Source organism: Cricetulus griseus, chromosome 5 (genome assembly GCF_003668045.3).
Source record: "Cricetulus griseus strain 17A/GY chromosome 5, alternate assembly CriGri-PICRH-1.0, whole genome shotgun sequence".
Classification (NCBI taxonomy): Eukaryota; Metazoa; Chordata; class Mammalia; order Rodentia; family Cricetidae; genus Cricetulus; species Cricetulus griseus.
Window position 1 is genome coordinate 182407215 of NC_048598.1, and position 23944 is coordinate 182431158.

Here is a 23944-nt window from a genome sequence, read left to right on the forward strand (position 1 = left end):
AAGTGCTCAACAGCCTCCTATGGTTAGTTGTTACAACACTGACTACACAAACAGAGAATGGGCCATCAGTACAGACACCCTTATCAGCTGCAATTCTCTGTACAGTTAGTTACCTGACAAAGTTGTAGAAGAGAGACATGCCTAACTACAGATGAGGTTTTCATTCTCCAAGCCTTAGCCAGCAAAGTCTAACAAATGTTCCAAATAGTTAGGGAACCTTAATCATATCAGTCCCGTAATGCTAGAAAGCTACTCTCTTCTCTGCCCCACCAGAGAACACATTCTGAAGCTACTGGAATAGTCTAGACTTACCATGGTCACTGTACCGTCTCTGCTTCTGACTTGAAGAAACACTTCTCTGCACTTTGTGATGAGGAGACTGGCCAGTGCTGTTGCTGAGGTCACTGCTTGGCCGCACCTTAGCAAGTGAAAGGTTGCTGCTAGAACTGGAGTCACTAGCGTCCAGCTATGGGAGAATGAGAAGAGCAGCAACCATACACGGAGCCCATTGGCTTGTCAGGAAACTCCTGGTGACATACTCCTCCCAGTCAAAGAGGAGCTATCACAATTACAAAACACAACTTTAAACTCAGTCAAAAGTATTTTCTGACTCCTGGAATGAGATTATATGTTAGCAGTCTTCTTCCTGACCTTTCCAAAGAATTAAAACACTATACTCTATTTCCTTTGGTATTTTAAAGCATCTTCAAACTATTAATGACTAAAGTTAATTCACGATTAAACAGGCTTGTGACATTACTGATCATACAGGGTTATTATCTTGAAGTTAAAATAGTAGGTTATGGGCTACAGAAATGGATCAACCAAAAATACAAAGTAGTAGTTTAAAATGGTCAATGAAATTAGAATACATGTAGGCAAAGTTTTAAAATACCAAATGTTATATTTTAAAAACTAAGGAAATGGTTTATATAAACTAATAATCTTTGTTTTTTTAAAAAATAAAGTGAAATCTTTTGGCGACAGGATCTTTTGTAGTGCAGACTGGCCTTGAACTCATTATACAGTTGAGGAGTGCATAAATCCCTGACTCTCTTTCTGAGTGCAAGGGCTACAGGCATTGCCATCATGCACTGCACATCGATCCTTCTAACACCGAGTGTTTAGTTTTTCCTCTCTGAACACTCTTACCTCTGAAGATTTTCTCCCCAATAATAGGTATGTAGCTGTGATTTCATCATATTTCATTTTACTAAGAGATTCTTGAATTTCTTCTTGTGAATATCCCATTCCCACCATAATATCTAAAAAATAAAATATGGTTTATATACTTTATTTGGATTGGAAATCATGCTAGCATAGAGAAAAAGAATTTCATTTGATTTAGAAGATTATATATTTCCTAACATAGAAGAAGAGCTGCTCATTGGTGCTGTTGAAGAAAACGGTACATTACGCTCCCAATTTTGCTTGTTTTTGTTTTTTGAGACAGGGTTTCTCTGTGGCCTGACTGTCCTGGAACTCTTTCTGCAGACCAGGCTGGCCTCGAACTCAAGGAGAACACCCTGCCTCTGACTCCCAAGTGCTGGGATTAAAGGTGTGTTAAGAACAGATAAGCGGATCTCTAATTCTGTGCTTACCCAACCTTCTTTTCCATCTGAGACACACACAGGATAAAACATGTATAGTACACACATACAAACACACACAAACACACACTCACGTAGACACGGGCAATTACCTATTCTTTTCTGGTCTGAGATGTCTAGTTCTGGTTCAACAAATGGCTTAAGCTCGTCTTCCTCATGCCCTGCATTGATCCACCTGTCCTTCATGATTTGCTGAAAGGTGAACTGTGTGTTAGTAGCACAGAAAAAAGTATCTCAACAATCACAATATTTAGGAACATGACTTTCAAATTTTCATTGAGTAACAAAAGGAAAGTCAAGACAATTGTTTGTTTTACTTACTACTTAAAATCCAGCAAGGGTTCGGTGTCACACAAACTAAGTAAAGTTCTGTTAAATACGTTCCCTCCCCACTGGTGTGGTTACCTCGAGAGTGCCACGTTTAACTGGGTTCAGCACCAGGAAGCGTTTGAGAAGGTTTTCACAGTCTGTGGACATGTAGAAAGGAATTCTATATTTCCCTCGTAGTACTCTCTCTCTCAATTCCTTTGAGGATGCAGGAAAGAAATATAGTTAATTTTTAGGTTAAAAACAGTAACAATAAAACCAAACTCATAAAAGCATCCATACAAATACAACATTAAAAATGTCAGTCTATACAATTTTACAAAAGTCCTTAGTTTTTGAAGAGCATGGCTGCAACTGCTTCTTATACCTTCAGGTTCTGACCGTCAAAGGGAAGTGACCCACTGACGAGGGTGTACAGAATAACGCCGAGACTCCACACGTCCACTTCGGGCCCGTCATACTTCTTGCCCTGGAAGAGCTCAGGGGCTGCATATGGAGGACTACCACAAAACGTGTCTAGTTTACTGCCAACAGTAAATTCATTGCTAAAACCAAAATCTGCTATTTTAATGTTCATATCCGCATCTAATAACAGATTTTCAGCCTAGAGAAAAAACATCAGACAAAAATGAAACTTAACTAAAATACAATTATGAGGCATTTCATAAAGGCTTACATTTCACAAGTACTTACCTCCTAGTTAGTAAATGTAAAAACACTATTTCTAGAGGAAAAAGAGATAAATTATATTCCTAATTTGATACTAACAAGCAAATAAACATTAATTATAACAAGCTTAAATACCAAATACTTCAAGGTCAAGAAAAATGTAAAAAGCTTCTTCAATTAATAAGAGGCTTTTAAAAAATACAGGTATTTGTTTTAGGTAGTTACATTTCATAAACACTACTAAATGACTGTAAAATGGGTATTGCTGGGGAAGAAGAACTCCCAACACCACCTCTAAGACAAACCAGTCAATCACTTCTGCTGATTTTAGCAGACAGGCATTAAGCAGGTGTGAGGCTGCTGTCTGGGTATAGAAGGAAGAGCAAGACAGGCCTTGTCCTCAGGGTTCCGGGTGTAGGGTGGGGAAACAGAAAGGTACTGAGCTGCCCAGATCTGAGTCCTATGGTGAGTACTGACAAACCACAAGCTCAGCAAAAGAGGGCCATGGATACTTCCCAGAGGAGGTGAAACTGGGCAAGGTGTAGACTGTTATACAAGGGCTGTTTGGGGGAAGAATAAATAAAGAATTGGAAGTCCACAGAGGGGAGAGTACATGCACTGAAAAACAATGCATGGAGAGAGATGCTCCAAAGCAATGGCTAGGAGGTAGAGGACACCAAACAAACAGTGTTTGAAACTTTAGTTTCTACCCTCCAGGTGAGAGAAAACCAGCGAAGAGTTTGTTAAACAAGGAAATGACAATTTTTTTTTCCCTTTTTTGGTTTTTCAAGACAGGGCTTCTCTGTGAATCCTTGGCTGTCCTCAAACTCAAGAGATCCACCTGCCCCCTACCTTTCAAGTGCTGGGATTAAAGGTGTGCGCCACCACTACAGGGCTGGAAATAACAATTTTATGTGTGCTTTTGTTTGGAGACAGGGTCTCATCATTTTATTCTGCCTGCCCTGAAACTCTCTATGTAATCAGCCTGGACATAAACCCACAGAAGTCCAGATGCCTCCGACACATAGACATAGATACACAGACAGACCTCAGACACAGACACAGACACAGACACAGACACAGACACACACGGGAGGGAGGGGGACGGACCACACATCATCCATACACATAAAATAAAGACACAATGGGAAGCAGGGAAACTAAGTTGTGTGTTTGTTTGTTTGTTTGTTTGTTTGTTTGTTTGTTTGTTTGTTTTTCCAAGACAGGGTTTCTCTGTGTAGCTTTGGAGGCTGTCCTGGCACTCGCTCTGGAGACCAGGCTGGCCTCGAACTCACAGAGATCCGCCTGCCTCTGCCTCCCGAGTGCTGGGACTAAAGGCGTGAACCACCAACATCCGGCTGTCAGTTGTGATTTTACTGATTACTATTACATGACTGTGGTCTGGCTCTGGAGAGTAGGAATGGAGTAGAACAGACAGGAAAGAGCAGCAGAAGAAGTGGTGACTGAATGGGGCTCTTGAGAAGCCAGCACCACAATGAAAACGAAAGGCCAGCTCTGGCTGCAGGAACAGACTGCCAGAGTGGATGCATGCAGGGTGGTGCTGAGAGGGACAAGCAAGGAGACAGTACTGCTGTGAGGAGAGTGGTGAAAGCGCTAAGTTAAGAACAAGTGTCTAGAGAATATGCTGGGAGACACAGAGAAGAAGAGGGTGTGTATGGAAGTAGGGTGGAGGCCAGCAGAAGTGCTCAAGTTCCAGAAACAAGAAGAGGGAAGATAGCACTGTCCATGGGTGTAGCCAACCTGAAGACCTCTAAGAAAATTGTTCTGCCAAAGGAGAGCAGAGGTGCAGTCCATGGGAGCCTCCAACAAGCACCACAGCTTACAAGATAGAATGCTTCATTTAAAAACAAACAAAAAAAAAGACCTCTTCACTATGTATCTTGGTCAAAGGGAATCAATCATTATAGAAGTTTTTTACACTTAAAAATATTCATTTATTGGGCTGGAGAGATGGCTCAGAGGTTAAGAGCACTGACTGCTCTTCCGGAGGTCCTGAGTTCAATTCCCAGCAACCACATGGTGGCTCACAACCATCCATTATGAGATCTGGTGCCCTCTTCTGGTGTGTAGATATGCATGGAAGCAGAATGTTGTATACATAATAAATAAATAAAATCTTTTAAAAAAATTCATTTATTTATTTAGGTTTTTTGAGACAGGGTTTCTCTGTGTTTCTCTCTCTAGCCCTGGGTGTCCTAGAACTTACTTGCAGACCAGACTGGCCTTGACCTCAGAGAAATCCACCTGTCTCTGCTAGAACTAAAGGTGGTGCCAACATATCTGGCTTAACTTATTTATATGCATTGGTGTTTTGCCTGCAAGTATGTCTGTGTGACAGTGTCAGATCTTGGAGTTACAGACAGTTGTTAGCTGTATGTGGGTGCTGGGAATTGAACCCAGGACCTTTGGAAAAGCAGTTAGGACTCTTAACCACTGAGCCATCTCTCTAGCCCCCAAACTCACTTTTTTCTTATTCAACAACACATCTAATTTTTGTCTGCAAAACAGCCACCGAGAGAACCATAGAGAACTATATATAACGTAATGAGGATGCTTGGGCTCACCTTGAGGTCTCTGTGAACAATCCGTTTTTGGTGGCAATACTGTACTGCAGACACAATCTAGACACAAGAAAAGTGGGTTAGTCACCAGGGGTGCAGACTCAACAATCACAACATTGATTCATCCTTACTTCTTTGGGGTTTTGTTTGTTTCTTCTGAGACAGTCTCACTATGTCTGTCTGGTTGGCCGGGAAATGGCTCTGTAAGCCAAGCTGGCCCCAAACTCACAGATACCTGCTTTGCGTCCTGAGTACTGAGAGGTTAAAGGAACATGCCACTACACCCTGCTTTGTTGTACCCATTTTTAAAGATGGTTTCGTGTACCCCAGGTTGGCCTTGAACTTTCTACAGATGACAATGACCCTGAATTCCTTCTGATCCTTCTGTTTCCAAACCCGAGTTCCAGGATTAAAGGCATGTGGTGTGCCACATTGGGTTTGTGTGGTACTGAGATGGAACCCAGAGCTTTATGGATGCTAGCAGGTTCTCTACCCACTGGGCCATATATCCAACCCTGGTAAACATATTTTCTGATGTTGAGGTTTTTATTGAAGATTCCTTTCAAATTCTGCTTTTGAATCACATCTTAAGACTTTTTGCCACTTTTCATATCTCTTCCTTTAGCTCCAATCACTCAAAGCTAACCTGATATGACAAGAACTGGAAGACACTCAAACATATTGCTGATTTTCTGGTGTTAAGTTACAAACAATTCTTTCTCTCTTTTTTTCAAGACGACATTTCTCTGTGTACACTTTGATGTCCTAGAATTCACTCTGCAGACCAGGCTGGCTCCCACCTCGCAGTGAAACAATGATTTATAGAGCCTGGGTGTTTTCTACCTTGGACTTTGAGACAACTCAACAGGTAAAGGCACATGCCACCAAGCCCGATCCCATCAATCTCTGGGGCACACATGTAGAAGGATAGAACTGAGCTACATAGGTCATTCTGACATCTACAGTCATGCCCTGGCCAATCTGTGCTTGTACGTGCATAAACACTAAATAAATACAATGTTAAGCCCTATAGATTTCATCAAGTGTGATTCACATTCACTGCTAATACAATGTCTTGGGTATGAAAAGTACTTAAAATTTTTTAATGGCAGCGGGCACTGGTGGCGTACGCCTTTAATCCCAGCACTCGGGAGGCAGTGGCCTGGTCTACAAGAGCTAGTTCCAGGACAGCCTCCAAAGCCACAGGGAAACCCTGTCTTGAAAAAATTAAAAAGAAAAAAAATTTTTTGATGGCCAGCCAATGTTCTGAAAGATTGTGTATGCTTGTTTGTGTGGAGCCCAGACGTCAACACTAGGTGCTTTTTGTCAGTTGCTCTCCAACTTTATGTTCAACTATATGTCTGTGGAGAGGACAGAGGTCAACACCGTCTTCCTTTACTGCTTCCTGTCTTATTTTTGGAACACAGTTCCTCAATTAACCTGGCTCACTGATTAGCTAGACTGAACTTCAGAGGTCTGCTGTCTCCTCTCTCCCAGTGCCTATCACCATGCTGTTTTCTGTGTGCTCTTGGGGATTTGAACTTAGGTCTGCATGCTTGCTCAGCAGGTACTTTACTCATGGAGTCACCTCCCCAGGTCTAGACCCCACTCTTCACTGCATCACTAATAGCGCTAACAATGCACTAATGGCACTAACTCATACCTGTCTAACAATGCACTGATGGCGCTAACTCATACCGGTCTAACAATGCACTAATGGCACTAACTCATACCTGTCTAACAATGCACTGATGGCGCTAACTCATACCGGTCTAACAATGCACTGAAGGCGCTAACACATACCTGTCTAACAATGCACTGATGGCGCTAACACATACCTGTCTAACAATGCACTGATGGCGCTAACACATACCTGTCTAACAATGCACTGATGGCGCTAACTCATACCTGTCTAACAATGCACTGATGGCGCTAACACATACCTGTCTAACAATGCACTGAAGGCGCTAACTCATACCTGTCTAACAATGCACTGATGGCGCTAACACATACCTGTCTAACAATGCACTGAAGGCGCTAATTCATACCTGTCTAACAATGCACTAAAGGCACTAATTCGTACCTGTCTAAATTTAGCTCTTGCTTCTTTTTCCTTCATTCTTCCATGTGCAACCAAATAGTCAAAGACTTCTCCTATAACAAAAGAAAAAAAAAAGTAAGCAGAAATCCTACACATAGGCATCAATTTTCTCACAAATAGGTAACATTCCAATTTTAACAAAATTCTAGTCTTTTTTATTTAAAAATCTTTTAGGTTTATTTCTTTTACATGTGTGAATGTTTTGCCTAGATGTCTGCAGAGGTCAAAAAAAAAGTATTTTATTCCCTTAGACCTTGAGCTCCTAATGGATGTTGTGAGCCACTATATGGCTCCTAATCACCGAGCATACTCTCTAACGCCTGTTTTTAAATTTTAGATATATTCAATGTAAGCATGAAGTAAAACATAGTCACTAAGCTATAACTGAAGCTTAAGATCTTAGTTCATGCTGGGTGGTGGTGGTGCACGCCTTTAACCCCAGCACTCAGGAGGCAGAGTCAGGTGGATCTCTGAGGCCAGCCTGGTCTATAAGAGCTAGCTCCAGGACAGCTTCCAAAGCCACAGAGAAACCCTGTCTGGCGGGGGTGTGGGGGGGGTGTGGGGGTGTGTGTCTTAGCCCACAAGGATAGTCCTCAGGCTGAGTAGGAAACCATAAGATTCTAACACATTTAACTTATCAACTTTCCATCTCTTTAGCAGGTCTCAACAGAAACTGAGCAATCAAGACGGAAAGGTAAGCCATACATGGTGGTGAACGCCTTTAACTCCAGCACATGGAAGATCTCGGGGTTCTAGGCTAGCCTGGTCTAAAGAGAGATCTTGCCTCTTTCCAGACCTCCCCTGCAAAATGAATCTGCCTGGAAGATTATTACCACAAAGCATTACTTTACTCAGCAGATGTTTTTAGTCCCTAACAAGGCAATGTTAGCTTAAGATGTGTTACATTAATTTATACTGTGGAACATGTATTTAATGGTGGAAAGATATGCCACATTCTTTTATGTTGCAATTGTTTAACTCTGTGAAGCTGTGTTACTTTGCCTGTCTAAAACACCTGATTGATCAAATAAAGAGATGAACGACCAATAGAGAGGCAGGAGAAAGGATAGTGGGGCTGGCAGGCAGAGAGAATAAAGAGCAGAAGAAATCTGGGAAGAGGACTCAAGGGGACAGCCACCCAGCTATAAAGCCAGCCATGGAGTAAGAAGTAAAGAAAGTATACAGAAATAGAGAAAGGAAAAAGTTCAGAGGCAAAAGATAGATGGGATAATTTAAGAAAAGTTGGCAAGAAACAAGCTAAGCTAAGGCTGGGCATTCATAAGAAAGATAACATTCTGTGTGATTTATTTGGGAGCTGGGTGGCAGCCCACCCCTCAAAAGAGTAAAGAGAAAAAGCAAACAAACAAAACCTAAGAAACAGCAAATTCAGTAGATCCCCTTTCCTAATGGAATTTGCTGGCTAATAGGAGAAACAATGGACACACATGTATAGAATATATCAGAGGGCCATGAATGCTGTGAAGAAAAGGAAGAAAATAACAAGAGTTTGTAGGGCACATGTTTGTACTCTGCTGACATCTGATAGAGTGGACAATGAAACTGTCAAGAGTGAAAGTCTGGCCAGGCGGTGGTGGTGCACGCCTTTAATCCCTGCACTTGGGAGGCAGAGGCAGGTGGATCTCTGTGAAGTCGAAGCCAGCCTGGTCTACAAGAGCAAGTTCCAGGATAGGCTCCAAAGCCAGAGAAACCTTGCCTCCAACCCACCCAAAAAAGAGTGAAAGTGTGCATGCATGCAGACATTAATACATACATACATACATACATACATACATACATACACACACACACACACACACACACACACACACACACACACACACACACACACACACGAGAGAACAGTAAGGCAATGGAGGAGAGAGAGAGAGGGGGGGGGGAAGGTGAACAATTGGGAGAGTACAGGGTAGGGTGCAGAGTTCAGCAGGTTCCGGAAACGGCTCTGGCTAGACTCTAAATAAGGTGAGAATCAGAAGAAATAACTGAATTTGAAAGAAAATCAGAAGAGTCGGGATTCGGGGAAAGGATAGGAACCCCATGGTAAGGTCCTATAGCAATCAAGTCACACACATGAGCATGACTGACTCAGTAGGGCAAGCAGTGAGGCTCAGAACAGGGTGATTGTGATGTGAGCAGGGTAAGGGTGGTGTACCCAGCAGCAAGCCCATCACTAGGACAATGGACGCACAAGGACCAGTTCAATGTCATCTTTGACTACTGTAGTGCTTAAAATGAGAGCGCTCACACACTCTTCTGGTATTTGAGCACTTGGCTCACAGTTGTTTGGGAAGGTTTCACAGGTATGGTATTCCTGGAGGACATGTGTTCACTATGGGTGAACTCTGAGAGCTTAAAACCTCACCCTACTTGTAGTTTGTTCTGCTCTGTGCTAGTGGCTGAAGATGGGAACCTCAGCTCTCTGATCCTGCTGCCATGACTGAGGCTTGCTGCTATGCCTCCCTGACACTATGCATGCTTATTTCTCTAAAACTAAAGCCCAAATAAACTCTTTCTTCTATAAGTTGTTTTGGTCATTGTGTTTAACACAGTAAAAGTAACACACATGCATACAGCTACACAACAAGTTCATGGCTAGCCTAGGATACATGAGACCTTGTCATACCAAACAAACAAACAAAAACCATACATACCCACACGCCCAGGACAAACAAACAAACAAATACGTAAGGGCAGAAACTAAAAGTGCTTGCTACTCAATCAAGAAGATGAAGTTGGAAGAAGACAGATGTGGTCTTCCACAATCTATAACAGTGCCAGAGGAGAAGGAGCGTCAAGAGGAGCTCTAGAGCTTGGGAGCTGATAGCCTAGTTTCCAGGAGAGAACCTACCTTAAAGGAATAAGGAAGAAGGGAAAGAGCAATAAAGGAAGAAACCTAACCACATTCTGTTTTCTGTGCACATCCACGCACAAGCACAAGACCCATACATACACACATGTACATATATGACACACACACATAAAAACAAATAAAACTATTAGTCGATGAAACCTATTGACTATGCTAAAGACCATAGATGAGGCCCAAATATCCAAACCATAAATTATTTATGAACTACAATACAATATAAACCTCTTAAGAGATTCCTATAACTATGAAGCACACTCACAATAACTAAGTTTTACAAGACAAGGAAAACAATTTATAAGCCAGAAAAAAATGTTCCTATTAAAAACGTATTAACACTCAGATTAACCAGCTCACTAAAAGCCTCTAAAGGCTATTTACTTACTAAGCTGAGCAGGATTCCCGCCAAGGTCAGGGACTACATGGCTGGGATGGCAGGACAGAATGGGCAAGTTCAGAATGCCTTTATTTCTGGTGTGGGCCTTGAAACTAGCTAGCTACGGCACTCGTGGCAGGTACAACCTTTCTGAGCAATTCTAAGATTCTACCAAATGAAAAGGCACTGACAGGCAGGATATACATGCCTTTATTTCCAGCATTCAGGGGGCAGAATCAGGCAGATCTATATGATCAGCTTGGTCTACACAGTGAAAGCCTGTCTCAAACAAACAAACAAACAAACAAACAAACAAAAAACAGAAGGAAGGAGGGAGGGAGGAAAGGAGGGAGAGTTATATAGGAAGAAACTATCTTAAAAGAGAGGCTGGGTGGTGATGGCACACACCTTTGATTTCAGCACTTGAGAGGCAGAGGCAGGAGGATCTCTTAGTTCAAGGCCAGCCTGATCCAAAGAGTGAGTCTAGGACAGCCAGGGATACACAGCTAAACGCTATCTAGGGGCAGTGGTACTTACTGTTCTTTCAGAGGACCAGGGTTCAGCTCCCAGCGCCCACATAAAGAGGCTCACAACTGCCTGTAACTCCAGTTCCAGGGGATCAGATACCCTCTGTGGGCACCTGCACCCATGTGGTACACAAAAATTCATGCAGCCTCATCCATATACATATAAATAAAAGTAATAAATCTTAAATAAGATAAAAATTAACACAAAATATACAGTCAATAATGAATTCAGGGTATGGAAGAATTGGTGTTGGTTACATCTACTATAACACATTCTATACTGTCACAAAGCTTATAATTGTTTTTGAATATTTAAAATTGTCTTATGTATGTGGCTGTTTTGCTTGCATATATGTCTGTGTATCATGTGTGAGCATGGTGCCCTTGGAGGCCAAAAAAGGGCGTTGGATCCCCTGGAACTGAAGTTAAAGGTGATTGTGAGCCTCCATGTGGGTGCAGGATGAACCTGGGTTCTCTGCAAGAGCAGCAAATGCTCTTAACCACTGAGTCAGTCCCAAAAAACTTACAATCTTGATTTAATAGTTCATTTACAACAATAAAGCTATGATTGAACTTTTTACTTCTAGGTTTTACAACTTGGATGAATGAATGATAAAATTATGATCCTATAGCATGTCACAGGTTGTATCTTCAGGGGTTTATAAAATAATACATGTGCTGGTTGGTGTTTGTCAACTGACACAAGCAAAGATTACCTAGGAGGAGGAAATTTCAATTAAGGAAATGCCTCCAACAGAACAGCTTACAGGCATGTGTTTGTGTGGCATTCCCAGGGGATGGAGACAGGGACACCAACCCACTGTGGGCTGAGCCACCCCTGGGCAGGAGGTCCTGTAAAGTATAAGAAAAATAACTGAACTGGAACCCAGAGGTAAGCCAGTAAGTTGTACTCCTCTGTGGCTCTGCCTCAGATCCTGCTTTAGTTCCTCAATGATGGCCTGTGATCAGAATGTGGAAGACAAATAAACCTTTTCCTCCCCAAATTGTTTTTGGTCATGGTGCTTATTATACCAGCAGAAAGCAAACTAATACAACAAAAGAACATTAATCTTACTTTTCAAGTGTCTATGTGCCAACCAGGGTGCTAGAGTCTATACAGTGGACCTTACATGTGGTTCTGAACCCCACTTTAACCCGTCAAGAAGTCTTTAGTACCAAAAGAAGCTATACCGATCTACTTATAAGCATATGTATCCAAACCACCATTTTTGGCTTTGGGAAAAACAGACATCAATGGTGCTAAAAATCTGATAAAAAGTTGGAGATGTAGCTCTGTGATAAAGTTTGGTTTTTTTGTTTTAATTTATTTATTCTTATTTTATGTACATTGGTGTTCTGCCTGCATGTATTTCTGTGTGAGCGTGTAAGATCTTGGAGTTATGGACAGTTGTGAGCCACCATGTGGTTGCTGGGAATTGAACCCAGGTTCTCTGGAAGAGCAGTCAGTGCTCTTAACCACTGAGCCCAGCTCTCCAGCGCCCAAGTTTATGGCATTTTTGTTTTGTTTTGTTTTCTTGTTTTGTTTTGATTAAAGATTTTAGGGGCTGGATTTACTGTGCTGGTGGCATACACCTTTAATCCCAGCAGTCTGGAGGAAGAGGAAGGCAAATCTCTGAGTTTGAGGATAGCCTGGTCTACAGAGTTCCAGGACAGCCAGGGATACAAAGAGAAACCTTGTCTTGAAAACACAAAACAAACCAAAAACCTAAGAAAGTGATATAAAACATCTAGCATAGATTTTATACATCAAAACCCCCAAATATTTGGGATAAACAAAAATATACAAAGATATGTAAGTCTCCCTCTCTCCCTCTCAGATTACTATTCAGAATTAAAACGGAAAGGAAAGTTTAGTACATGCCATAGTGTAGATGACTTTAACAACACTATATAAAGTAAAATATTCTAATTCAGGGACAAGTGGACATCTATTGCACAACCTTATTATATTTGGTATCTAAACTAATTAGCTCAGAGACAGAAACGTTTGGTGGATGTAAGGAGCTGAGAAAGAGAAAGGAGGCAACAGTTCAGGTTTATTTAATGTGTGCACAGCTGCAGTTTGGGAACATTTCTGGAGAACAGACACTAGTGAGGACTGTAAAATTATGTGAATGTCCTTGATGTTATTGTGCTGGCTAGTTTTAAGTCAACTCAACAAAGCTAGAGTCATCTGAGAGGAGCGAGCCTCAATCAAAAATGCCTAAGTCTGGACTGTAGACAAGCCTGGAGAACATTTTCTTAATTGGTGATTAATGTAGGGGAGCCCAGCTCATTCTGGGTAGTACCATCCCTGGGCTAGTGTTCCTGGGTGCAATTAAAAAAGGAAGGCTGGAGAAAAAAAGAAAAAGCAGACTTAGTGAGCCATGGGGAACAAGACAGCAAGCAGCATTCTTCTATGTCCTATGCATCAGCTCCTGACTCCAGGTTCCTGCCCTGTTTAAATAGACTTCAACAATAGACTACAATGTGAAAGTGTAAGCCAAATAAACCCTTTCCTGCACAACTTATTTTTGGTCATGGTGTTATTCATCTGTATACGTGAAAATGGTTCAAATGCTGGGCTAGATGTGGTTGTGTTGGTGGACTGCTTACTGAGCATTCAGGAAGCCCAAGGTGCCAACCCCAGAATCACATTTAAAAAAAATGAAAGGAAGGAAGGAAGGAAGGAAGGAAGGAAGGAAGGAAGGAAGGAAGAAAAGAAAAATAACGGGGCACAATCATGGCAGAAGGAGGATGATGAGAAGATAAAAGGTCATGAGGATCCAAAGACAAAGATTTGAGTCCTAAATCTCACTTGACACATATTCTACCACAGTGAAAAATGAGAGCTGTGTATTATCAACTAGAAATGCTAAGAGTGAAATCAGAGAGATGGCTCTGAAGGTGAAGTGCTAGTCATACAAATCTGATCATTTGAGTTCAAGTCCATGGTGAAAACAAGAACCAAGTCCTCCAAGTTGTCCTTTGACCTCTACACGTGTGCCATCGCACATATACGTGACAAATAAATGATGGGGGCATCCTTCTGTGTGCTGTAAATATATGACTAGAGCTGTTTCAGCCAATGGACAGGAAGGATCTAGCCAGGCAGGTAAATCCAAACAGGGAGACAGAGAAAGGTAGCAGGCAGAGTTGAGGAAATGATATGTAGTTGCCGAGGAAACCAGAGACCCGGACATCACCAGTAAGTCAAAACCACGTGGACATATACAGATGAACAGAAATGGGTTTATAATAAAGAGAGAGGTAGCCAATAAGAAGCCTGAACCGTAAGTCAGTTTATAATTAATATAAGCCTCTGTGTGTTTATTTGGAACTAAACGGCTGTGGGACCGGGTAGGACAGAAACTAATTCTACAAATAAATATAATAAAAGATAGCAATGTGCGGGGAGTTGGTGGCGCAGGCCTTTAATCCCAGCACTCGGGAGGCAGAGGCAGGCGGATCTCTGAGTTCAAGGCCAACCCGCTCTCCAGAGCGAGTGCCAGGATAGGCTCCAAAGCTACACAGAGAAACCCTGTCTCCAAAAACCAAAAAAAAAAAAAAAAAAAAAAAAAAAATAGCAATGCTAGGCTGGAGATATGGCTCAGCAGCCATAGCACTAGCTGCTCTTCCAGAAAACCTGGGTTCAATTTCTAGCACGTAAATGGCAGCTCACAACTGCCTGTAATTACTTTTCTAGGAGATGTGACATCCTCACAAAGACATACATGCAGGCAAAAGACCAATGCACATGAAGTAAAATTAATAAGTAAATTATTTAAAAAACAACAATGCTAATAATCAAACACAACAACGCACATAACCGACAAGGTGAGGCCAGTATTTATCACTCTGATGCCAGTTTACAACATCCACAACATAAAATCCTAATGACTACGGGCACTGTGGCTGCACATTGTTCTTAACACGAAAAAGAGGAAAGCCCCCCCCCTCCCTCTCCCTCTCTCTGTCACTCTGTAAGCAATATAAATGTGCTTACCTCCACTGGCATATTCCATGATTAAGTAGAGGGTTTTTTCTGTTTCAATGACCTCAAACAACTTCACTGGAAGGAAAGGATAGATGAAAAAAGAACAAATATCTAGATGTACAAAACATGCATCTATAAACTACAAAAACACCACAACTTTTTCCTGATAAAGATTTTAGAGAGATAAAGGTTCATGCTTTATAGAGATTAAAAGAAATAATATCCTGCATTACAGAATTTTATAAAAACAAAGATTATTTCTGGGTATTGGGAATGTGCTCTGGCAATATGACTGTTTTGTCACTTCCTTTCTTCCTGCTACTGTAGGTGGGCTGTGTAGGTGGGCTGTCCTTCCAGCAGCTCCCACCTGAGACTTCTGTAACTTGAGGAACTTACTGCAACTCTCAAAGAAGTAGGTCCTTTAGTTAATATTTTGAAAGTAAAACTAGAAATAACTAGGAGTTATATGGCAGTTAATAATTTTTCTTCTTTTGCTGGGTGTTGGTGTCGTACGCCTTTAATCCCAGCACTCAGGAGGCAGAGGCAGGCAGATCTCTGTGAGTTTGAGGCCAGCCTGGTCTCCAGAGCGAGTGCCAGCATAGGCTCCAAAGCTACACAGAGAAAACCTGTCTGGAAAAAAACAAAACCAAAACAAAAAGAATAATAATTTTTCTTCTTCTGTAGTACTGAGAATTGAATCTAGAATCTCACAAATGCTAGTCAAGCATCATTCACAAAGAATTTTTTATACATATTTTGAGGCATGATTTAAATTGCAAGGCTAGCCTTGACCTCATTCTGTAGTTCACCAAGCCATGGATTTAGCCTTTTCTTGCCTCAGCCTCCCAGGAAGCTAAAATTATAGGCAACTGACACAAGAAGCAAAAACAAATTCTTTTTCTTTCCTCTGGAACTGAGGTCTGAGCACAGGGTCTTGGGCTTCCTAGGAAAATCTATAGAATAGTCTACATAGTAAGTTCCAGGACAGCCAGAGCTACACATTTCTAAAAACCAAACCAAAAACAAACAAATGATTTTCCAGGGGTGGGAGGTTTTTTTTTTTTTTTTTTTTTTTTAAAGATTTGTTTATTATGTATACACCATTCTGCTACCAGAAGAGGGCTCCAGCTTTCATTACAGATGGTTGTGAGCCACCATGTGGTTGCTGGGAATTGAACTCAGGACCTCTGGAAGAGCAGCCAGTGCTCTTAACCTCTGAGCCATCTCTCCAGTCCCCTAGAAGGAACTTTCTATTTCTGCTAATTTTTAATGCTGCATGCCACATCAAAGAAAGAAAAACACACGTTTTTAAAGGAATATGAAATAAAATTTTGAAGCTATTAAATACCTAATTTTGTTATTTTCTTTACAATTTTCTCAAAAAGTAGGACTCTTTTTTTTTTGATGACTTAATAAGACAGTAGACCAAAGAAAATACCTGACAAAGTATTTAGTAAGTATTAAATGAACTAATGAAAGTCTCAGACCATTACTTAGCCTCTATGTCCAAATTGTTAAGAAAACCAACTTGAGAAAATAAAAGTAATACTGGTAAGTAATCAATACAAAAACAAAGATATTTTTATTTTTAATATGCAAAGCAGATAGTGTCTCTTTCAAGAAAATTATCTTGATGCCATATGAATCTTAGAAATGTAAAAGTAGCTGGGACGGTGTGGTGGTCACACACACACACACACACACACACACTCACACTCACTCACTCACTCACTCTTTTGGTCTTCTGTGGTTATATGTTATTTTTCTAGTCTGAAGAATTCATAAACATTACCTTTCTCACTTACTCTTGAAATATTTTTAGAAAAAGCAGCCATTATTTTTACAAAAATGCAGCTATTAAAAAGTCTATTTAAAAGTCCTATTCGACATATAGAATCAATTTTTTTCATTGATGTGCATTCTAGTTGATTTCTATGTTTCATCTTGGTCCTACAATTATAATTATGAGAGCAGGAAAAGGTCCTTCCCTCACCTGTCACAGTTAAGCACACAGAGGGCAAAGCACATAGTTTCTATACCAGTTACATTAGGTAGCATATATCCCATCTTTTACATACTACTTTGTACAAATATTTTCTTATGAACACAGACACAGCAAACATTTCTTTGAAAATATTATAAACCAATGAAATACAATTACATTTCCCAATACAACTAAACAATTAATCAGCCTGATTATAAATATTCTACGGCATTAAAGCTTAAGTTATAATGCTTAATACCTGTAATTTCAAAGAGCTAGAACAAACAATAACTTGTATATATTTTATCAAAAATATACCTGGGCTGGGAGAAAGGGGTAGAGCGTCCTACCACTTCAGAAATACATGTTTAGCTTTAGGACATATTTTCAAGACTGCATATTTAAACCATAAAGTATTTAAGAAAACAGAAAGTACCTATGTTTGGATGATTTAAAATCTTCATTATTCTTACTTCTCTGAAGAGCTTTAAAAAAAAGGGAAAAGACAGATCCTTATGTTATTAAATGTTACACTCTGTTAACAGTATAAATGTAAGTTTTTCTTAGATAACTGCTTTTTTATTTATATTACCCCATTCCTAAGAATAAAATAGTATAGAAATTCAGAGTAACGCTGAAGTACGTTTATAACCTATTACCAAACAGTATTCCCAAATACTTTCACTAATGGAAATGGCAGCAGTCCCGAGAGGAACAAGTACCACACTCTGAATTCGTTTGGCATCTTAAAAAATAGTCTGTGATTAAACTTGGTCTGATTCACTATCTAAACACATGAGAGCCAATAAAAACCTATACAGCCCCAATGAACTACATTAGGACCACACGAGATTTGGTGATTCCAAATGCTTCCCCGGGAAGACTCTGAATGACGCCGATTTGGACGTCCTCATTGAAGAAGACAGTGATGGCAGAGTGGGAGTCCTCCTAAGCCACACCTCACAAGCAGCTGCACTTCCTGTCTTCCCTGCTTCAGCCAGGGTGACAGCAGCAAAGTCAAAGTGAGCAGAAGCTGGAGACAACGTTTGGCCATCAGGTTCTACCGTCTTAGATCTGTGTGAAGCATGAGAGGTAGTACAGAGAAAGAAACCCTCTCCTCAGGCTCGAGCCTCTGCCAATCCAACAGATAAGCTACACCAGTGAGCCAACGTGAGGCCTTTGCACAAGTGGCTCAAGCAGGATATGCAGACAAGTACAGGGAAGTGATAAGTGTGTAGTAGGAACACATGCTGGCAAATAAGACAATAAGGTTTAAAAGCCTTTTAAAATCTATTTTATGGATGTGAGTGTTCCACCTGCATGTAAGCGCATTCGGTGGTGCAGAGCCAAGAGTGAGGAGGGCATCAGATCCCCAGGAACTATTATTACAGGTGACTGTGAGCCACCACATGGTGCTAGCAACCACATCTGTGTTCTCTGAAAGAAAAGTCACTGCTCTTAAATACTGAACCGTATCTTCAATCTCCCCCCTTTCTTTCTTTATCTCCCCACCCTGACAAAGTCCGAATAGGTAGCTAGCTTGCATGAAACTTGCTAAGTAGACCAAGGTAGCCTTGAACTCACAGGAAGCTACCTGCCTCTGCTTCCTAAATACTAGGATTAAAAGCCAAGCACCACCACACCCTTTGTTAGGATTGGTTTTTTCAGTCTTCAAGTGTGATGAATTTGGGGTAATTGCCTAAATGCTAACTACACCAGAACTTCACAGATCTATGCTTCCTTGCCAGCCTCGACCTTACAGAGCTCTTAGTCACCTGTTAGAGTGAAGGTTAGGAAGTCAGGTGTAATGTGAAAGACTGGGCATCTAAGACACACACACACATATTTTTTTTAAGAGAATGTAAATCAGGGTTTCTTGGATGCCATTAGCAGTAATGTGATAGGTCAGAAATAGATTGCTTTTTGTAGGACTGGAGATTGAACCTAGGGCTTTGCACATAAATGGCAAGTGTTCCATCCCTGGGGTACAAGACCAACCCACTATCTCAGTTTTATTTTAAGATAGTGTCTAACCAAATTGTCCAAGTCATCCAGGAATATATTCTGTAGACAAGATTTCCTCAAAATGATGGCGATCTTCCTGCCTCGGGTTTCCCAAGTGCTGGGATTATAGACACAGTTTACCATGTCTGGTGACTGTTTTCTTTTCAAAGCTGGTGTTTATTTTGGAGCCACTACTGGCACTTGACAGTTCTGCAGTGTGGTGGCCTTTCTGATTATCTTGAGGAATCTTAGTTGTGGGACAGTCAAGAAACGGCCTATTTTACAAGCAGTTAGTACTCTTCATGTGCTCTGCAGTGTCCCTTGCACCGGACTACTTGGGACACCGTTCCTTTGGCTGCTGCTGCTTCTTCTTTTTTTTTTTTTAATTTTTAATTTTTTTTCCTTTGGCTTCTTTAAATCAATAGTTTCCAGGGAATGTGGGGTTGGCTTGGTGGTTAAGAGCACTTGTTACTATCGCAGAGGATTAGGATTAAATTCTCAGAACTCACAAGTCACAACTGTAACTCCAGTCTAACTCTCTCTTCTGACCTCAGTGAGAACCAGGCAGGCAAAACTGTCATACACACAAAATATTGTTAAAGAAAAACCAAAACAGTAGTTTTCAGCACTCTGTACATTGGATTCTTTTTTTAAAGACCAGGCTTGTTGACCAGACAGGTGCTGTCCTCCCTAGAGGTCCTGGCTGACGGGGTTGGGTCAGATACAGTGACAGTGCATTAGAATGAAAACAGTCTGGGACACACACACTTCTACAAGGCAGTCTGTTTCATAGTTTAATTAAATTTACTCATTTTATTATTTATTTATTTATTTATTTATTTATTTATTTATTTATTTATTTATTTTAGGTTTCTAGGGACAGAGTTTATCTGTACAGCCTTGGCTGTCCTGAAACTTGGCTCTATAGTCCAGGCTGGCCCTGAACTCTGCCTGCATCTGCCTCCTAACCCTGAGTGCTAGGATTAAAGGTGTGAGCCACCAGCACCCAGCCTATTCATTTTATGTTTACCAATTCTTAAGCCATCTGCGCCTTTTAAAAGGAAAATTCCTTCGCCATGAGCCCTGTAAGTCCTGTGGATTGTTTCTACTTCCCTCTATGGAACTCTGAGGCATGCCTCTAACATAGTGGACTCCTCTCCCCAACAGCTCAAGACAGGCCACTTACAAAATCTTGGTCAAAAAACAGTTGTTCATCTTTTTTTTTTCTTTCTTTTGTTACTATTTTCTTCTTTGCTTTTCCTGAACTGATCTGTAGCAGGCTGGCAACTCAGGCCTTATCACAGTTTTGTGTCTGCATTTGACTGTGCAATGAATCTGACAAACTGATGGTAACAGAATGCTACGACACAATTCTGTTATGCTTGCTCAAAATATTGCAAATAAAAATCTGTGGTTTTCTACTTTTAGACTTTAAAGAAGTAGTAGATGGTAGCAACAGAAAAAAAGAAAGCCTCTATGTTATTGACTCTTTATAGGAAACTTTTGTTTTTTTTCTTCTTCCAAGACGGGGTTTCTCTGTGTAGCCTCCGCTGTCCTGGCACTCGCTCTGTAGACCAGGCTGGCCTTGAACTCACGAGATCCACATGCCTCTGTCTCAAGTGCTGGGATTAAAGGCTTGCACTACCAATGCCCCGCAGGAAATTAAAATTTATTGACATTTCTTTTTTTTTTTTTTTTTTTTTTTTTTTTTTTTTTTTTTCCGAGACAGGGTTTCTCTGTGTACCTTTGGAGCCTGTCCTGGCACTCGCTCTGGAGACCAGGCTGGCCTCAAACTCACAGAGATCCGCCTGCCTCTGCCTCTGCCTCCCGAGTGCTGGGATTAAAGGTGTGCTCCACCAACGCCCAGTGAGAGATTTCTTTTAACAGAAAGTAATACAGCTTGTTATTTAGAATAGGTTGGAAACTGAGGCTATTACAAGGTAGTTTAATTCTTTTTCCATTTATTATGTGCATGTGTCACAGCACACACATGGAAGGCAAAGGCAACTTGTGAAAGCTGGCTCTTTCCTTCCAACATATAGGTTCACAGGGTTAAGCCTGAGTCCTCACTCTTGGCAGCAAGAACCTGCTGAGCCATCTTCCTGGCCCAGAGGCAGTTTCATTTTATTTTATTTTGGTTTTTCGAGACAAGGTTTCTCTGTATAGCTTTGTAGACCAGGCTGGCTTCGAACTCACTGAGATCCACCTACCGCTGCTCCCTAGTGCTGGGATTTAAGGCAGAAACCACCACCTCCTGGCCCAGAGGCAGCTTTAAATTGTGCCAGTGGCTAATTATGCCATTTCAGAACAGTTACTAAAGAACAAAATATTTGTAGTGAGTTAAAACGGAGCATAGCATGGCTAGGGACAAATTAACCCTTTGAAAGAATAACAGAGACATCCAGAATCACCCTCATATAGCTAGTTCTTATTGTGTCAGCCGTTGTTCTTTGTTGCTCCACGCTCTTTGCATATTGTACATCCTTTAATGTACACTTACAGCAGTGAAGCCATGTTGAGTACAGGTAGTTAATGTAGCTGTAGAGGGAGGTAAACTTTGTTTTTGTTTTGAGACAGTGTCTCATTGTGTAGGCACAATGGCCTGGAATTTACTCAAACTCAGAGAGCCACCTGCCTCTGCCTCCCAAGTGCTAGGATACCGGCATACACCACCACACCTAATGGCAATTAAAGATAGCTCAGCTGGTGACATCACTTGCTACCAGAATTGATGACCTGAGTTTGATTCCCAACACCTTCATGGTGAGGAAACAACTTCAAGTTTTCCTGACCTCCACATGCACACCATGGATTGTGCACACACAAAACAAAATGAATGTAAATTTTTTAAAAAGCATTGACATTTTAGGAGAAACATATGAACCCGTTACATATAGAGTCCAAAAAATCGAAGAGAAGAAACAGAAACTGAGGTTTTTGTTGACTGACATAAACAGGAAACAACTGTTGAGGTCTCATATTAACATTGTATGATTTCACCAGGTCATGCGAACAAAGACACTATGGAAACTATACGTTTTCCAAAGATTTTTGGCTTGGACTTTTGAACAAACAGAATTATAACATATGGATATGAATTTGATGTAGACTATACAAAGACTTCTACCTGGCTTCGAAGATGTTATCTACCATAAAAGACAATATTTTAATTTTTAAAATTTAATTATGTGTATTTATATTTATACGTATGGGTATTTTGTCTGCATGTATGAATGTGCACATGTATGCCTGGTGACTAAAGAGACCAGAAGGTGTCATCTACTGGAACTGGAACTAGAGATGGTTGTGAGCAGCTACATGAATGCTGGAAATAAAACCTGGGTCCTGTGGAAGAGCAAAAAGCACTCAACTGTGAGCCATCTCTCTAGCCAAGACAGAAGTATTTTTCAGACATCATACAGAGAGCATCCATCACCAGTATCTGAAATAGAGATTAAAAACCATGGAATAATTTTCTAAGAGCTCAGCAAGTACTCAACTAATGTAAGCTTGTTCAGAGTACCTCAGAAGTTTACATTTGCTCTCTACTTATGTAGACAGTAGGAAGATGATATTCTACAAGTGGAAGATACTTCAACCTTTTGGGAAAAAAAAAAAAAAAAAACCCGCATAGGGTTTCCATCTGCCCTTTGGCTGGTTACCTGTCACCAAGACATCTCCTAACAGGTTTAGCCTTTTAAGTTTTTACTGCACTCAATACGTGTAATAAAGTTCGGGCCTTCTACCATAGAGCCATATATCTACCATTAACTCTTAAGTCATATTCAATACTTAGCTAATCCTACTTTTGTTTAGTTCTCTCAAGAAATTGTCCTGGTCTCCCTTCGAGCTTCAGAGGGGACTGTAATTCCAGCCTTTGAGAAGCTAGGACAAAAGGAATGCAAAAGCTGTGGCTTCTAGGCCAACATGGACTATTACACCAAGATTGCCTTTTAAAAAACTGTTTTTTTAATTCATCAACCAACAAATCAAATTAAAAAAATAAGGGAGAGGGAATAGTGGCTGGTGGTTCCATCACTACAAAGGAAGATGACTTGGATCTGAGAGTTTGAGACCAGCCTGAGCAGATAAAGATACCATGTCTCCAAAAAGAACATGTTTCAGCAGGGCAAGACTTAATCCCTGACACCCACGTGGTGGCTCACAGCCATCTGGAACCCCAGTCCTATAGAATCTAGGTATGTACAGGGTACACATGCAAAGCATTCATGCATACAAAACGAATCTAAATGCTTTACTACTGAGTCCACAGCAACAACTCAGAAGTATTCTCCACTGAAAGACCTTTGTCCCTGTTTAGCTTAACATTTTATATGGGTGAAAACTCATACCTAATTTAAACAGCACCAAAGTAAAAGTGGCAGTGAATAAGGCTCAGGATGTAGCTTAGAGGTAGAATGCAACAAATATAAAACACACAGGTCCAAATAAAGGTGATCCGAGCACTTGGATTCCACACTTTTAATTCCAGCACTAGAGAAGAATATAAAGTGGGGAGGCAGTCTGAGTTTTGGTGGAGAGCATTGCAGTCTGCAGTCATGCTGAGAATAGGCTTGACCCCCTTTGGTCTTAGCCTTGGTAGAGGTAAGAACTCTCTAGTGGCTTAGCTGCTTTGCTTTTTGATCTTCAGGCAAGCTTTATTTGTAAGATTACAAACAAAGTATCACTACACATGTTGAAATAGAGAATAGTGTCACAGACTTTTCCAGAAGACAGGTGCTCCTCTAGAGCAAGGGAGAAAAGCTGTCTAGTAACAGGGTTGTTAACATTTGAAACATTAAAAACATCAACTATTTTATTACAGGTTATACATGTCTTGTTTTTAATTAGACTGTTCCAGTTTAAGAAAAAGATGGCTGGCT

The 23944-nt window shown here is 40.8% G+C and overlaps 1 protein-coding gene across 10 annotated transcripts in view; it reads right to left on the reverse strand.

The window, feature by feature from the left end:
• Window positions 1-23944, reverse strand: part of Mark3 (microtubule affinity regulating kinase 3) — an 88590-nt gene that overhangs the window by 31811 nt on the left and 32835 nt on the right. For 8 of the 10 annotated variants that reach the window (XM_035445345.1, XM_027416697.2, XM_027416696.2 and 5 more), the window contains 9 exons: window positions 17494-17542; window positions 15083-15148; window positions 7272-7342; window positions 5192-5248; window positions 2305-2541; window positions 2016-2135; window positions 1703-1802; window positions 1153-1265; window positions 313-466 (listed from right to left, as the gene is read on the reverse strand). In XM_035445345.1, the coding sequence (XP_035301236.1) occupies window positions 313-466; window positions 1153-1265; window positions 1703-1802; window positions 2016-2135; window positions 2305-2541; window positions 5192-5248; window positions 7272-7342; window positions 15083-15148; window positions 17494-17542 (967 nt within the window). The remainder of the gene's footprint in view (window positions 1-312; window positions 467-1152; window positions 1266-1702; window positions 1803-2015; window positions 2136-2304; window positions 2542-5191; window positions 5249-7271; window positions 7343-15082; window positions 15149-17493; window positions 17543-23944) is intronic. The other 2 variants (XM_027416700.2, XM_027416704.2) reach the window with 1 other exon arrangement.